The sequence below is a fragment of the Aquila chrysaetos genome, chromosome 11 (assembly GCF_900496995.4).
Source record: "Aquila chrysaetos chrysaetos chromosome 11, bAquChr1.4, whole genome shotgun sequence".
NCBI classification, from domain to species: Eukaryota; Metazoa; Chordata; class Aves; order Accipitriformes; family Accipitridae; genus Aquila; species Aquila chrysaetos.
In genome coordinates this window covers 38,736,646-38,755,077 of record NC_044014.1, presented here as the reverse complement: position 1 = coordinate 38,755,077, position 18,432 = coordinate 38,736,646, and the positions used below count along the sequence as shown (strand labels likewise).

Genomic DNA, 18,432 nt, shown 5'->3' with positions numbered 1-18,432 from the left:
AGTGCTTCCCCATCTCAGATGAGGGATAAGGAATTGCACAATATTAATTAGTTGGTTTAGCCTAGCTGAAATATAGATAAATGAAACTATGTCCATTTTGCTCAAACTTGTCTGAATCTTTGAGATATTAGTGTTATGGAAATCAGATTTTTTAATACAGGATTCAAAAAGGAAATCATCGTATTTGACTAAGAGCATTTTAGTTATACTCTGTTGTAGCAATAGCCAAGAAAGAACTATTTCACATTAATATAAAGTATGATCAAAGTTATCAAAAACGTGTAGTTATCAGAAGCACACGATTCAGGAGCTCACTAGGAGGACCAGGACTGATAGCAATCTCAATCTCTCTCTCTTGCACCAGTTCAACACCTTGTGTCTTATCAGCTAATCTCCCTTACTAAACTAAAAATCCAAGTCCCTTTGATCTGCTGAAGCTTCAAAGACTGAAAAGGATCCATAAAACTGTTAGGAGATACACACTGAAATCCACACTGGTGATCCATTTTAAGAACATAGCAGGAGAAGGTAGACACACACACAGAGAAGAATATGAAATTAATATAAAGAAAAGTAGGCATGGATGAGGTTATTCCACAGAAACCAGGTCATGCAAGCACAGAAGCATGGTGAAAGCAAGGCTGAATTTAGGAACAGTTTTAGGAAAAACCACTGACAAACACCACCACATGGGGGTCCAGCTACACAACTGTCCCCCACTGTTACCTCTGTCTAGCGGAGATCCCATCATATACAAGATAAAGGAAAGAAAACTGGTTAACCGACAATAAAATAAGCAGGCAAAACATAACATCAAGTCGAACGGTTAGACTTGCGAAGAGCAAGAAAGTTTTGAAGCAACCAGGTCGTTGCTTTGACTGGGCACCGTTAAGAAGCCTAAGTAGACATCCCAGCAAGAGTTAGCACGTAGCCTCTCTGGGTCAGACCCACTGTCTGCAGCTGATGTCTCTCATCCACCTCAGGTTTGTTGGTTGTTTTGGTTTTTTTTTTTGAGAGAACTCACCATTGTATGTGACTGCAGAGTGGGGATGAGCTCAGCTAATAATTTAGATGAAAATTTAACCCGTATCTGGCTTGGAAACCACAAGAAAAGAAACAAAAAATAATCATATAGATCACCAAAAAAATACAGTTTCCAAAGAAAAGAAGTTCAGCTCTATTGATCAAATAAAACTCTTCTCAGTAGCTCTGCCTTTACCATCTGGAGAGAGTCAGGAATTTAATAAGAGGCGAATCACTAACAGCAGACAACATACTAATGGCATTCATTTCACGCAAGATAACTGCTATTTATGCTTATGGGATACCAGGTTGAAGTATCATTTACTGAAAAAAAATGTTTTTGCTTCCCTTCCCATCGAGATGGATCCGAAGCAAAATTACACTGATGCTTATGTTAAGGACAGATAAACAATGTCTGGTTTTCCTTTAAACTGAAGTGAGTATTTGTGGAGAAAGTAGTTTTCTGCAATTGCTGCCAGCAGTGTTGCCAGTAGCATCTCACCTGCTCATGTGATTTATTGCCTCTTCCTCCGATTGCCTGTCTTCAGCAGCATTTATCATAAACTAGCTATTAGCATCCTACTTCACCCGCTCAAAGGATCCCATGAAAAAGTTCCAGAGGTTGGTTTATTATTTTTTATGGCTTTTTTTTCTGCACTTAAAATTCATAGTCGACATCAAACCGCTCAAAATATTCCTCATAAGAGGAAAACCACATCCATAGAGTAACAATAAAAGAAGTTATTAAGTTAGCTGCTCTCTGAAATACAAAGGTGTAGACAGACGGGAGGGAGAAGAATTTACTCATTGGCATCTTACTTCAAGCAAGCAAAGTAAAAAATTTTATTTATTTATTTATTTTAAACAAGCATCTACTTGTCAGAAACCTGGGGAAGGGGAACATACGCTGTGACTATGGTGTTCAGCCTGCTTACAGCTAATAGGAAAGGGAATTTCTCCCACTGACCTTAATAGAAGAAAATAACAACTGACCTGATCAGTAAGATTTTCAGGCTCCTAGCACTGGGAGAACATAAGTTTAAAAAAAATTCACAACTCTCCCCTTTATTTTCTTCTGGCTCACTGAGAAGCTGCATGTTTGATTGCTTTCCACGAAGTACGTGGGAAGCTCGCCCTGCTATGGGAAAGGATGCAAGCATCCTTCTCAGGGGTTGCTCCTCACCATGAAACATCGTATTCTACAGAATTATATTATAAACCCCAGGAAAAAAACCAAAATAAATTAAAAAAAATAAATAAAAAAATCAATCTACCTACTTTACAAAGCACAACGTGGACTGTTGTGATCCCTCAAAGCTCAAGATGGAAAAACCCAAAGTCAGACCTCACATCTAAAACCACTGTCTGTAGACCTTGAGCTTCTTTTCCACATGCTACTTCCAGCATACTCTACCATCTTTTCTAGCCAGAAAGGTAATGCATGCAATCAGAAAATGTAGGGAAAAAACCCTTTCCAAGCCTCCATCCTCTTTTAGAGACATGTCACCTTCACAGATTAGTTATCCACACAATTTCAGGACAACTTTCACATTTCATACCCTTTTGTATCTGAACACAAGCTGATTCTCAAAAAGCTCAGTTAAAACAGTCAAATGTCTTCCATGTAAGACTTTTTTTCTGTATTAAATCCATTCCCAAAACCAGAGTAATTGGTTAAGATCATTCAGCACACCCAAAAAACATTAAAAACTGAGCATTCACAAGTGAGCAAGCCACAGGGAAACAGCTTACAATTATGATGTATTTTTTAATCGAGCAGTAGATTCATATTAAACAAGCACACAAACGAGCAAACATCCAAATTAACAAGTAAAAAGAAAAAGAAATCTAAATATACCATTGCTTTCAGCACAAGCATGGCTGTGTAAGTTCAGTGAAAAGCCACCAGTCCAGTCTTAGTGGACTAAAACTTTTTACAGGCATTCAGGCAGATTTTCTTACAATACCAGACATCGACAACAGGTTAAAAAAAATAATGTAATTGTATTTCAAAATACAAAGCTTGGTTTGCCCTTTCCAGCTCAGGCTCCAAGCCCAACAAACAGCACCAGAACATGGGTTGAACGTATCAATAACAGTGACCAGCCTCCCTCAAACCCGTGTGCTGTAGAAAACGAAGTTGCATGCCATATGCAGACAACTCCCCAGACTTGTGTTACAGGCTGGCTGCAAGCAAGCAAAGCACCCGAAGATATATCACAAACTTCACATTCTAGCCCAAAACCGATCTACTGCTGGAGCCTCCCTCGAGCCAAGCATATGGTACAGATCTCAGGTAACAGAATTTGGGGGGAAAAAAAACCCCCATTAATCCCTTCCATTCCTTGCCAAATATTACCTTTACTTTGGATTTAAAAATTATTTTCTCAGGGCTGAGTGAAGAGTGAAACATGTTAATACTTAATTATGCAAGTCTGAAAAAAAGATGTATTTTTGCAAATTAAGGGATGCCTTCTCTGCAAAGGCAGAGACAGATGCCAAGGTGCAGTGCTGGTGTTTGCTCTGCATTCCTAACGCACATTTAGAAAAGCCTTGTCAGCTAAATCCTTGCAGCTCCACTTCATTTTGCATTTCAGAAACTACTTATTGTGCAGCACTTAATTTGCCACTTTGAGAGGAACACATTCTCGGTAAGTCACTTAAGAGTTGACAGTCTGTGTTTCAATCTGGAGAAGAAAACACACTTTTGGCACATTTATTCAAATCACTTGTGTAGGTTTCAACATCACCTTTTTACTTAAATTCCTCAAGCTTTGGTTCATATATCAGCCTTATGTGACCACTCCACAGTGACTTATGCCTTCCAAAATGACAATAAATATCAAAGTGCATGCAAGATAACGAGTATTTATCCAAAACCAGAAAGTAAATTTGTAAATTAATAAGGAAATTTAGATGAAGCATAACCATCTTTTATTGACAAATGTCATCATACTCAGTTTGTTCCTTTTTAAAAGAAATACTTTAAGGTTACCAATATTGTATAAGCAAATACAAAACCATGAATGTTTCAGTGAAGTCACCTTGCTGCAAAGCATTTCTCTTTCAGTCCCAACTGACCACCTTCAGTTATGCAGACCATTTAGAAGACATCTATTAATGTATTTCTTTTACAGTTAGCTGTAGGCATATAGGAAAAGAAGTTAAAATGCTCTATGTTCAGTGTTAAAAAGAAATATTCTCTTTTCCACAGCAGGAGTTTCCAAAAAATCTGTCTTATAAGTTGGCCTAATATAGACAATTTCTACCCTTGTTTCTCAGTTTTCTGGCTTTACAAGGTAAAGATGACCCTCTGTATTATTGCAATTTTGTATACATGTCTCTTTACAAATGAAATCTCTTTAACATGAGGAAAAGAACCCCACATTAGGACTTGTGCCATAACATTAAGCAGTACGCATAGACATGATGCACTATTAGTCCATCCTGCTTGCACATGGCTTGATACCTTGGGCTTAAATCAGTAGACAGTACCCCTATAAATAAAAAACTATTAGGAATCCTTCTAAGGATGGGAAAACAAATCTTTTCATAAAATTTATTGGTCAATCCATTTAATTAATGCATTTAAAACACTCTTTAGCACCTACCACACAGATTGTTTGACATCTTTAAAAATATTAGCTAGCACCTGCCATCTCATTAGTGCTACGCAACATTTAAATGTGCAGCGACGTGGCTCCTATTCGCCTGGTCCAGCAGAGCCTGCAGGACAGCAACGTGTTGGCACGGACTCCTGTGCTCCTTCCCGAGCAGGGCTGTTTAAAATCTGGGAAAATAGATACCAAGCCACTCACTGACTAATGGGTTTGCAGCAGATGCTCTGCATTAGTCTATCACACAAGATAGATAAGGGAAAACCCTTAAGAAATGCCAGTGAAAACTGCAGGCAATGCAGCCTGCTATGCTAACTAAAAATATTAATGCTTTGAACTCTGTCTGCATCAAAATGCTCAACTGGAGGCTCTGAAAGAAGAGAAATTTTTAATTTTTGCTCATTTTTTTTGAAGATACAAACTTTAAAGAATCAAAGCCATGTATTCAGAGATTTCATGACAACTCATGTTGGCACCTCACTACCTACATTAAGAAAACGGAAATAAAGAATTAAAAAGGCTTTCAGAATCAGATTTAAAAATTGAGCCTTTCAGCCCAGATGTTCAAAAGCCCTTTAAGAAAAAAGAGATAGGGGAGGTCCCTCTGTGCTATGAAACAAGGACAAAAAAAAAAAAAAAAAAAAAAAAAAGACTTGGGGGAGAATTGAGGGCTTTAGAGTTTTGAAAGCTACCTTTATAACGTAGATGCAAAATAAGTCATTTTAGATGCACTGGCTGGGATTTTTTATATCACTTTTTCTATATCACTAAATAAGAAAAGAGTGTTTAAGGTAGTGATGGAAACAGCACAAGGACTTTCTAGAAGTCATAAACCTCTTTTTGCAGTGGAAAAGTTCACAGTATCACTCCTAGTGGCTCTAAATAATTTACTATGAAGTCTACATACTAACACAGGCAAACACAAACAGATTCTGCATGGCAAATCATGGTGGGTGAGTGTTAGCATAGGAAAATGCTTAAAATTTACTGTTGGCAGACAAATACTGCAGCTTATGACCTTTCAAGAGTATATTTTGATAAAGATTTTTTTAAAACCTTTGATTTGGGGGTTATTTTATCTGTATATGTACATAGTGGGACAAAAATACAGAGTGGGACACAGATGAAGTTGTTCTGCATGCTCTCTCCCTCTGAGTTTGAATTTGGACACGTACAGAGAATCAAAAATTAGGCAACAATTATTACTACAGGTGGTTTCCTGAGACTGGAAAGAGAAATCTGCATTCCCTCCTTCCAGCAAGGCTGTAAATATTCATCACCTTTAAAACAAACAGCACCTGAAACGCAAGGCCAGCATTCTGTATGACCAAGAAAAAAAAATGACACAGACTTTCCCGACCTTTCACAGGCAGCAGACCCACTCATGCAAGGGAGAAACCCCTGCTGGAAAAGCAAATAGGAAATGCCTCGGAAAAGGGACAGTCTATGCTTCTGCTCCCCTCCACTGAACTCAGTCCTCCGCAGGGTAATGAAATCACAATCTGTAGGACCACAGCAGCATTCATCATGGAAATTTGATGGGGGAGGATTAAAATTAGGTCCTTGATGTCCCAAACCATGCTTCTAAAATGAGTTGACTTTTGACACCTGTGAATTTAAATGGCTGCTTAGGTGTCCAGATGGAAATCAGGATACTGCCTTCCCTCATCTCAGCCTGCATTACCAAGATGAACTCATTATGTTGATAATGCACGCTGCTCGTTTTCTCGGATAAAAATTCCAGTGTGAAAGTACACAAGGAAAATTATAATTCTGTGTAGAAAGCAAGTATTAAACATTGGCTCAGATGACAAGGTTGGGGCCATACACTCAGTACTTATCACCCACCAAATGAGAAAGGGGGTTGGGGAAAAACCGCACGTAATCACATAATTAGAGATTGTCTTCGCAATCGCAAACGGTGTAAGGAACCAAATTAAGAAACAACTAAAAATCTTCCCATTCCCTTCCCCTCTCTCACTCCTCCTTTCTTCTTCACTTGCTTCTCCCATCCAGACCTCCCCTCTTTCTGTAGTCAGTGAGGTCAAGCACCTCCTAAAACATTCCCTCCCACCCTGCTCGATCCACCCTCCTTCCCTCTGCCCTTCTCCCTACTAACTCCATGTTACCTAAGGACAGAGTTTTCAGAGCTCAGTTTTGTATCCCTCAAGTATTAAGCATTAATCTAACGCCAGCAAAACTACCAAGGAAATTAAAGCCAAAAATGATCCCATAAAGCACTTTTTGATTACAAGACTGCATACACCCACTTCGGAGCACTTTATCACCAAGTTGCTTGGCTTTTTGCTAACTTCCCCTGTGAATTTCATTAAGGTCACAAAGCTAGAGGCCAAAGTGAAAGCATTGAGTACATGTCCCTCTTTACTTAGTAATACTGAATGAACCTCCCTCTGCTTTCTAGTTCCTTTTCTTAGAAACCATCTTATGAACTATAGCATTCAAATATCTTCTTCCTAAAATATTCTTTAATATAGTTCACTCTACATAGTTCTGTAACTTGAAAAACTCAAGAAACTTTTCAAAACTAACTCTTCCCCAAACCTACACACCTTCAAATACATTATGTTTCCCCACAGCATTTGGCCAGAGACGCCTGTCCTTTCTCACAGAATAAAACTAACTTTATGGTCTCGAGTGAAAAAAGCCATTTTCCAACAGAGCCAGCTCTATGGCAGCCTCATCAAGCTGCAAAGTCAGTCAGAAGCCTCAAAAGACACCATGAAAACAGGAAGACAGGGAGATACACATTTGAGCTTTGCTCAAATATGTTCCCGTTAATAAAGCCATGTATTAACGGTTACCCTGAGGACTTTACTCTTAGCAAGCCAAATTCAAGTATTCTGAAATAAATCCTTTAGGCTGAGGATCAAGGAGAGGATTCAGGATTATTTATTGAAGGAGCAGGGAGAAAGGGTGAGCATACACTGTCCCTTTTACACGAAAAGTGCATATTATGAGGTCTGAAGCACAAACTAATCAAAGCACATGCTGTCTGCTTTGTACCTGCCAGAAATCCTGGTGGAAGGGGAGAGGGTTAGAAAAGGGAAGAAAATGAGGGAATGCTTGGTTACACCAAAAAAAGCAAACCATAATTAGAATAAAGACACTAGTATCAGAGACATTAGTAGCTGGAAGAAACACCCGCCAGGTACCTAGAAACCAGAATAAAAGAGGACATACAGCAACTAGAGCATTTTAGTAGTATCTGCCAAACGAGCCCTGTGAAAACGAGCAACAGAATTAGCGGTACAAAAAGATAACAGCAAGTAGAGCTCTGTCAAAACTGAAATACACCACGAACATTTGGTAGAGGAGGCAGGAAAGGATGAAGCGTGTTCTGTATGTGGACATAAAGCAACCCCGGTGTCCACAGAGATGTTTGCACACCATGCATTTACCTGTGTTAGAAGCAATTAAGTATTTTCTTTGATGAAATTTGGTTTTATTAAAAACAAGCCAAGAGACGAATTTGCAGTTCAGCATCCGCACAGGTCCCAGTGAACAGGGAAAAGCAGTGAGGAACACAAGAGTAACTCAAAACTGCTAACCAGAGCAGATGGAAGGGCCAAGTTTGGCTGGGAGGAGAAAGCTAGCAAGCAAAGAAACCCACAAACATGGACAGTGGTGTCAGCAAAGAAAGTCAGGAAGAGAAAAATTGTGTTAGCTCAGCTCAGATTTGCTGATTATCTGCAATAAACTGCATCTCTGCTTGGCTCCACAAAGGGTCACAGGCAAGAATTACCTCCCACCAGTTTGTTATGACGCTTTTGGGGATGACAGAGGAACTTTCATATAAACAAGCGTAAGGTTATTATCTATGTAAGAAGGTGCCTCCTGGTTATTATGTAAATATTACCTGCACTGAGATCAGAAGGTGAAGGAATTTAAAAGCGGGAAATCTGAAATTGGACAGTGATGTTTTACACAGATTATGGACTGGGATAGCTGAATGCTTCAAGGTATCTCCAAGCAAGCCACAACCTAGACTCAGAAGCTCAAACTGCTGACGCTGGGGACTCATTTATTTCAAACAGTCTTACAACAGACATTGGCAAAACCTCATACAGTTGGATTTAGAGGACTCCTCACCTGTTTTCATTGCATCTAAGCCAGAGAAAGTACCGAGTATCCTTCTCGGTTAACAGGCTCAGTAAATCAACTGCACACGCACTTACACTGCTATTTACCAAATTGCAATAGCTTGCCTTTATTTAGGTATCGTTTAGAGTTGCATCCTTTTGAATGAATGTTTCGGAGGCACTTAAACATCACAGGAGCTCAGAGCTCTGATCCAGTGTTTGGCTCCTGAATGACAACAGGACTTTGAACTTGTCTTGCTGCAAGCTTGGGTCTACAGCAGCTTACACCACCCTGATGGAAGTCTCACACTCCAGCCTTGGCTCATACACAAAGCAAAGGACCCCAGAAATTCAGGATAATAAATAACAGCTCCTTTTTCCCCCCCTCTTTCAACCTGGCAGCAAGATCCTTCAGTCCACCAGAAAAGGATGGTCCTTTCCAGTCCTTTCCATGGGGATCCTTCCTGAGGACATTTTTCAGGCTCCTCTGCTCCCGAGATGTTGTTTAAATCATCTGGCAAGAAATCTTCCTCCTGAGCTGACTCCCAGCAACTCTTCTTTAATGAACACACACCTCCAGTTACAGGGCCTTGGCAGGTAAGAGTAGTTTAAGCTAACCATTATACCGGCCCATGATACAAGCCTGCATTGTACGGTGGAAGCATATTTCAGATTTTTTACTGGCCCTTACAGAAACCATCTGAAGTATTTTCCTTTTCCTTCATTTTGCTATTGCTCTGCATTACTCTACGGCATCCCCAAACATCTGGAGATGTAAATATAAATGCTGGCAGGAAATACTTAATTCATAAATTTAATTAGAAGGCATTGAAAGCCTCTGTATTTACTTACTGCAGCAAGGGTAGCAGGAGGGTAAGCTGTTGCTGGTAGCTTGAAGGCTTTTGTTCATATTAAGCAGTTGCAAGAAATTTTCCCCACAAGAGAACAAAAAAGTGCAAGTCAAGTGTATTCTGTATTAAACTAATAAGCTATCTAAGGTGGGTTTTTTTGCCTAAATAGGCTAGAGGTCTCTTAAAAGCACTACATCTTGCCTTCAGTGTGAGCACCCAGCTGCACAAATACAGATCTATGCTGTGCACACCTACCACATCCATTTTCTGCCTCTGCTTACACCTTTCCACCAGGCTGCACTGATGAAAGCTCAGCTGCAGGATGCCTGGGAGCTCCCCTGTGGTGGCTCACCAGGACGGGGACCACACCAAAGGACCCAGGCGACAGGGCATGATTTTGCTCTCAACAGGGTGGATATGCAGCTCACACTTTAGAGGAACACCACTAACAGCATCACTTCTTTTTTAATTTGAGAGATTAACCTTGTCAATCATTAATGCATAAAACAACAAAAAAACATCAAGTAAACAGACAGGGCATGAAAAAGAAAATTTTAAACAAACTCCATATTACAACTTATGTAACATTAACAAAGCTCATACCACATTACACGTGCTAATATACGTGTATAATTCTACTTAGCGAGAACTTACTCATCACTATCATCTTGCTAAGCAAGATGCAAGTAGTGAGTGATGAAACAGCACAATACCTCAGCTTGAAAATCAGACATGCAAAGAACATCTCCACATTATCCTCAAAAGCGCCCTTTCTTAAGCCCTAACAAACATTATGCAGCAGGGGAACAGCACATCCTAAATTAAATAGGACTTCACTCCTCCTAACTAGGGGCATGCTTTTCAAGATGGTAGGACAACAGAAGGGACAACAGGAGATAGTTCTCCTACAGATGGGTTAAAAAAGCATTTACTTTCCCACCGCCAGAATGCAAGAGGAGGAAAGAGACACAGTGGAAATGGAGCAGATGAACAGTTGTGGTCTGGATACCTTCACGCCACAGCACCGTGAGCTACACATTAGATTGTGTCTATTATCACATGAGCCTTTTGTTCAAGCTCAATATAAACACTTTGAAATGTTTGCAGACTGATTAATACTTTTTTCCTACTCTGAACGAATAGTAATCAATGCCTCTTTTCCTCTGCTTTCCAGAGCTTGCTCCCCTGGGGGAAAAACTACCACACTTAGACAAAAGTGGAGCCAGGGACAGAGTTGCATCCCTACACACTCAGCCCAGCAGCAGGTCAAAGAAAAGTACGAGTTCATGTTGGCAAACAGATCTGACCAAGGGTTTTTGCTGGATGAGTGTCTCCAGGGTTTTTGGTCTCAGTGAGTGAAAAAGCATTTAGGCTCAAATTACAGGAGCATTGTTCCCATTAATAAGGCAGTAACATTTACCTCCCTCCCCATCAACTCTATAAATTATCACTAGGAAGAAGGAGGGGCAGGAAGAAGAAAAAAAGAGGGTATTGTCTTCTCACCATAGCATTCAATCACATGCACAGCAAGATGCTTCAGAAACTTGACACAACTACAATACGGAAGCACATCACTCCACAAAATCTTTTGGCAAGGCCAATCCCCATCACCGCACGACAGCCAATTAGTTGTTTTGATGGTAGTTTTATGTAAATAAAATTGGTTCTGTGAAAAGAGCAGCTCATACATCTGCTTACTAATGCTGTAGCATTTAAATCTCAAACATATATGCTCAAAATTCACACCGATACTTTAAACATTGTCCTGTAGTATATAATTAAAATGCAACTGACTGCACAGCTGGTTCTATTCTTTTAACTAAATCTCTTTCTAAATTATTACTTGCATGCAACCCTGGGTATACATCTTTGCTTGGAACTAAAATTAATTCTCTTTTCTACTCTTCATCCAGGACCTAGCCTGCAGATTGTCAGTACTTTTCAGTACAACAGCTTGCTTGCGTCTGACTGCCCAAATACTCCTTTCACCTTAAAAATGAAGAAGAAATTTCCAGTAAACAGGCCTATTACTTTTTGAGCACACACCTGTACTGCAAGTCCCATTACCTCTGCGTGACATTCGTAAGGATGCTTAGGGGAACGATGGACCTCTTACCCTTCTGCTTGAGCTCATCAGCTCCGCCAACGCACAAAGGGAAAGCGCCAGAAAGTTGTCTCCAGGTAGAGGATGCTTTGATAACCCAAGAGGAATACATAGTTAGAAACAGGCAAGGAGGAAGAGATGCAAAAAGGTTTTATCCCTCGGGTGCTACTATGCAAGTGAAACTCAAATGAGTAAGGTCAGCTCTGCAGCACCTCAGCTGGTGCTTGACCGAGTGAAGAGTGTCGTTTTTTAAACTAAAACCCAAAGCAAGCAATAAAATGAGAACAAGATGCTATCAGACAGATCAGTCTACCATCAGCTTCTTTCATCACCAAGGGAGAGCCAAGGCCCACTTATTTTATACTCTCCTTGAATTATCCTCTCACCTGGACATTACTGCTACCCTAATAGCCACAGCCAGATTTAGCTAGTCCCAAGGTGTCTTTAAGCAGACAGCCAAGCAAACAAGAACCTCTATTTCTTCATTTTCAACAGAGCAAACTGCTTCTAGGATGTTATTAGACTGTGGCAAAAAAAAAAAAATAGGTCCCAAGAGAAGATAACAATGAAGAAAAGTCTATTGCAGTACCCTAAATCTGCTGCCTCACTTTCAGACTATCCAAACCACAGCACGTGGACATCCAAGTGCAGCACCAGCATCTATAACTTACATAAAAAGCAATTTCACTCTGCTACAGGTCAAAGTGAAAGGTGGGTAGGGCACAAGGCAAAGGCTTTGTTCTCCACCCTTCAGCCAGCACAGATGTTCACCCCACTAAAAGGCAAGATCCTAAAAGCATGGATGACGATGCACAGTCGAGCACAGTACCTCAAACACCGACAGTGGGTTTTCAACACCCCTGTGTGGTGACTGTGTCCATCGCATCCAAATGCACTGCAATTCAAGCCCTCAGTGCTGAGGAGCAGAGGACCAGAAAGTTGAGTTCAGCAAAGAGATTGCCTTTGGATCTTTTATCCAATGTGACAGGAACCGACTGTGGAGTGCTCGAGAACAGAGGAACAATTAGCAAAAATAGTGTGGGATTCGGCATTTCTTCTCTACAAACAAATCTTGTTTCTGTAAAGCCTAAGGGATGAATGTGATAGCTTGACAAGATAAAATGATGAAAGTGAGCGGATGCATAATAGACTGTCATAAACCAGAGGGAGAAACATTTGACATTTTGCAAAGAATATATGTACTTTTTTTTTTTTTTGAAATTATGAAAAGCAGACATTGGGTTTGCAGCAGCGGGAGAAGAAAACAAGTGTTCACAACATGCGTCATAGTTTTATGCATCAAAAATAACTGCCAAAATACTACCTTCCGATTGTCTGTTTTCAAACAAAATCCTGCTCTGCTGTCTGGGTAACCATAGCACTTGTACACCACTGATGACAGGGACCCCAGCTATTTGATCACCTTCTGTCTTTACCTTTCCCCACTAAACACAAAACAAGACAGGGAACTGCACGTGTTCAGCAGTGAAGCTGCTGAATGAAATAAATAAAGCTGCTGAATAAAGCTTTAAATGCATTTTTTTCGGTGTTGAGGCTTTCCGGAAATGCCTGACACTATGTATCAGGTACATCACTCAGCAATGAAGGCATCAGATTCTGACTTCCCTTTGGAACAAACAGAAGCTTTATTTTCAGATGATGCTGATGAAATGAAAATATTGCTAAAAGCTGGAGTACCATTATGTGCCCATAGTGATATAATGGAAGTTTAACTAACCTGCAGTTATCTGCATCAAGAAGTCGATATGAACTGCCTTTACCGTATTCCTCCATACCAATGGGATTTATGGTGTGATTAATTGGGTCTCTGATTTCCATAAAAACAGGTAGGATGCTACGCAGCTCCACTTAAGCAGGCAGACAAAACTAGATCACAGCACGCTCAACATTTTACCAACACGTATCATGACAGCACAAACGTCCAGAACAGTTGTGCACTGCTGTAGAAAGGACCTAAGGTTCAAAAGGGGAATGGAGTAAGGCTGTTTGATAGCAGGGGAAATACATACTCAGGATGCAGACAAAAACACAAAAGTGTCTCCTTCCTTTAGGAATCTGGAGATGAGTCTGGAAGGGAAAGGTCAAGCAAGTTTCCCCTGAAACAGCGTAACTTGTGGGGCTTTCATGCAGTTATAAAGAAGCAGCAAGGAAATGTCCTTACAACCTGTAATTTCCTGGCCTACCAGTATATAAGAAGAGGTAATATTTTGTCTGTAAACATTAAAATAAGACCCCTTTAGAAAAAATAATCTTTCTGTCATTACAGAAAAAGCACTGCAATGTTACTAAACAATAAAAAGCTCAGAAGAGAATACTTCAAAGACTTCATTTAACTTACACCCACATGCAGGTAATAACTAAAGGGCTCTAGGTTAAAAAAGCCATTGAATAATATACACTTAATAGTCTAATGTACTCACCTTCCCATCATAGCGTTTCACTATAAACTGATCCAGGCCCAGGTCTGAAAGAGGGGAAAAAAAAAAAAAAAAAAAGAATACTTAAAAAGAAAAATGCATTTAGAGTGTAAAAGTAAGCATTTCTTGGGTTTTCTGTTTGACTGAGGATTAGAAAGTAAAATGCACTGTCTGAGTAACATCAGTAGAAAGTACCAGAACAGAAGGAAAATTTGTTTGGCTTCATGCATTTTGTACTTTGTATTTCGATCATGAAAGACAACAAACTCATGGCATCAGAGGAGACAGCCTCCTTCCAGCAGGGACAGTAGGAGCACAGCTCCCAGCACCTATAAAGAGCCTGAAATACCCACCCCAAAGTAGAAGATTTCTGCACTATTACCAGGCAAACATTTCACCCCGATGCCCTATGTAAATGCATTTTCATAAAACTCTTATTGTTTTTAGTAACACCTTTTGAATGGCTCACAAATGGGACAACAAAGAATTGTTCCCATAGTTAATTGGGATATTCCCAAATAAATCCAAAACTTGTTCATATTTTAGTATAAAATTGCTTGTAAATAGATTTTAAAGGAGATAAGCTGTAGCTACCTTCGTAAGAAGGCGAGTACTTTAGCCAGAAGGGCATCTTGAAGAAAGGCAGGAAGACGGGTTATCTATACTAGTAAATTCAATCTCTCATACCATCACAAAATGTTTTTTCTATCTTGAAGAGGGGAAAAAAATCTTAGCGTTTGCGGAGTCAAGGCACAGAGCTCTCAATCTAACCCGCAATGCCTGGCAGGTTATATGTACACTGATGAATGCACATACAAGCAAGATAATTAATCTTCCTGAATATTTTTGTCATCTGAGCTTTGCAATCCAAAGTCAGGAAGATGCGCCCTGAGAGGAGATTAAGCAGAACTCAAACTAAGCACTTCCAGTAATTTGGGAGAGCACAGGCCAATTTTCAGTTCTCTGAAGAATAAAACCCCTCAGCAGAGCGACGTCCCCTGCATTTTCTGCCACTGTTTATAATTATCACATCCTCATTTCAATTTAAATTAGAAAAAAGATGGAAAAAACAAAATAAAATCTCTCCCACGCCTGCTGCATCACCTGCTCGTGAAGGAGGATAATAAAACCCTTCCCGTCTACCGGAAAAGTTCATAATGTTTACAGTGCAGAAAATGGAGTTATTAATCGCTCAAGGGCGACCTCCTCAACCTTTCTGAAACAAAGCAGCTAAGACTCCTCTGTCACCAATTGCAAATGCCAAGGTAATTTTCAGAGGGCTTTCTGAATATTCAAGCCAGAAAGCACCTTCTCAATATTTTGTGGGCCTGACAATAGAATGAAAATTGCATGTTCATATGTATTTTCAGACTTTAATCTTCTTCTGAAGAATTTTGTCCTCAAAGTTGTGGGTATAAACGCAGTACAGTAAGTATTGTCACGTTTAAAGGCAAGATTCATTAAATAAATGTGTTTATTTTACTAGAGACATGTTATCTGGTCAGAGCTCGGCCCTGACCATCCATCTGGATGCTGACCACTAAGCTAAGCTTAGCTTACGTCCATGTGTCATAATAAAGTAATTTCTCAATCACACCTCCTGTTCCCATGCCAGGAAATAGTGCTGTAAGACATATTCCTGACAGCCCGACATTATACACGTACTCACAGAAATGCTAAAAAAGGAGATGGGTTAAAAATAGCAAGTGAAAGTATGTCTTAAGGGCATCCCTCCCTCCCCCCACAACTGGACACTACTATCGGGAAAGCAAACAGGTTTCAAAGCAGACCCAAAATGAATGGATGTTCGTGTAGATGAACAGCAAAGAAAGATGAACTAACAACTATTTTATATAGATATAGATATATTAAAAAAATCATATATACTTATAAATATAGATAATAAATATTTGTATAATATATAATAAATAATTATATATATACACAAGTCTGTATGTACATATAGAAAAGTTATTCAAAACAGCCAAATGATACCTAAAAGGCAAAATACCAGTACCTATACTAAATGAAGAGGCTAGCGTTACAAAATTTGTGCTCTCCACAGATGTAACATGAGGTGGGCAAAAGGGGAGGTGATGGGGGATATGACTGCAGGGCACTAAAAAGCACCACAAGAGTTAACAGCAATAAATTACAACAATGTAGTCAGCGAAAGAAGAACACACTGACAAAATCAGGAGTTTTGAATACAGGGTAGTTTGCCTCCAGACTAGGGTTTGGTCCAGCCTCATTCACCTAAGCATGGAAATGTTTGTTTCCACGTGTTTACTCAACTGCTGTGGCATGTAAGGAAAAGACACAGAAAAACAAAGCATCTGGGTAACCTGAGACTACTCCTGCAAGGGACAGAGCGATGGACCTTGACTGACTTACAACTTTTCGGTAACTGCATCCAAACCCTCGTGCCAGGTGTAGAAGTTACCAGGTCTGTCCTCACACTTAGGAGCTCTGAGCATTTCATTATTTGCTGAAGAAACTGCTTACAACACCACAGCAGTTACAGAAATGTAGTTACTACCCATATCATGTCAGCCTCCTTCGACACAATCGCTTCCGACGAGAAGCAAATATATAACCTTGGTTTATGCATGCCTCGGAGATCAGGGAGAGAGACATTCATATGAAAATGCAACACAAAAATTTGTCACTTCTGCTACTGCCTTTTTTCATGTCACTGTACCAGCTTGCATTACCTATTGCAAGCACAAGCATATTGGTTCACATCAGTGTTTTATGCTCACCCTTTCTCCCAGCCATGCACAATGATATCCCCTCTGTTCTGCTGGATTAACTACACTGCATGCTTCAGTCCCTCTATAAAATTCTCCTTACCATAGCTCCCAACAGAATAAGCCAATTCAAAAGCTGAAAAAGGGCATTTATATGTTCAAGGCATACAGTTTTACTCGATACATTTTCCCTTTTCCAATACACTTTATTTTCTTTTTTATGGACTTAGCTATGTGTTTTTCCACAAGTCTTTAATCTTAACAGTTGACAAAAGGAAACCAAGAAAAAAAGTGGGACTGTTGCCTGATGCCTGCTTTCTTTTTTCTTTACATTACATAAAAAACCTGAAAGGCCTTTCCTCCAAGACATTACAATAGGAATTCAGCATTTGTGTAGGCTGGAGAGCTAACGGAAACACTGCACAAATGAGGACAATCACATCTGAACAAGGAAAGGAAATAATGTTAGTTATTACATCTCTGTTATTCAAAAGGCAGTGTGCTAAACTAAAGCTACCGCAGGATTGTCTGGAAGTGATACACTCATAAAACAAATATCCCCTGGCTGGGCTATTGCCGACAAGCTGCAGGAACACAAGCTAATAGGCACATTTAACAGTAAAAAAGAGCTTTTCCACCTTTCACTGAAAAGCCGGGGCTGAAATACCATTTTCCCAGAAATGGATTAAAGGACTTCCTTCAAGAGAGACAGCAATGAAATCCAGAAAGAGTTTCAGGAGGATGCCTGGCTGCTTCGTGAAGTCTCCCCGCGACCAAAGGCAGCGCAATGCGCACCACAGCTACTCCAGATTGCATAGGGACCACCAGAGTAGCTGGGCTTTGGTGCTTGTTTCTGCTCAAACCCAGAGCTTTCATCATGACCTGCCCCAGAACAGACCTTTTATTTACATGGAACACTGTACACCACCTCACCTTTCGCTACACATCTGGATTATCAAAGCCCCTTTTGCTCCCCCAGCCAAGGGTCCTGCACCAGCCACGCGCTTTCAGCAGCACCAATGGTGACCTGTAACGATTTCCAAATTTGCTCACCATAGCCAGCTTGCTTGTAATCGTTAAGTACTGCTATGTATTACTCTTACAAATTCTGATACACCTGAAGTACTACCAGGGGATCAAAGGCAACAGCAGCACTGCTGTGGAGTACCTAAACAAGTACTATCACTAGATGTGTTATTTCGGATTAGACTGACACCACTTACTCATCAATACTAAGAATATAGGCATCCACTCTTATCCACGTGATAGTACTTTCACAGTACGCTAAAAATAAAAAACGTTTCAAAATAAATCAAAATTACTTACACTCACTGCCTGCCACAATGGGGAAAAGAGGGTGTTCAACAGGAAACCCATATTCTCTGCGTTTACTACTTTCTTTCTGGGCTGGGGAGGATGTTTTAATGGAGAAGGAATTATTTATGTGAAGGAAAAAAAACCCACAGGATAACCTGCTATTACTCTTGTTCAGCTCTAATCAAATCTAAAGTTAAATGCTTATTATATTTCCATTAACAAAAACATACAT

General features: G+C 40.0%; 1 protein-coding gene across 19 annotated transcripts in view; it reads right to left on the bottom strand.

Moving 5' to 3' along the window:
• MICU1 (mitochondrial calcium uptake 1) overlaps positions 1-18,432 on the bottom strand; it is a 108,768-nt gene that overhangs the window by 53,055 nt on the left and 37,281 nt on the right. For 5 of the 19 annotated variants that reach the window (XM_030029841.1, XM_030029840.2, XM_041127095.1 and 2 more), the window contains 3 exons: positions 14,137-14,180; positions 11,708-11,782; positions 727-732 (listed from right to left, as the gene is read on the bottom strand). In XM_030029841.1, coding sequence (XP_029885701.1) covers positions 727-732; positions 11,708-11,782; positions 14,137-14,180 — 125 coding nt within the window. Of the gene's footprint in view, positions 1-726; positions 733-1,024; positions 1,091-7,664; positions 7,677-11,707; positions 11,783-12,524; positions 12,597-14,136; positions 14,181-18,432 lie in introns of those variants that run through there. The other 14 variants (XM_030029846.2, XM_041127097.1, XM_030029850.1 and 11 more) reach the window with 7 other exon arrangements.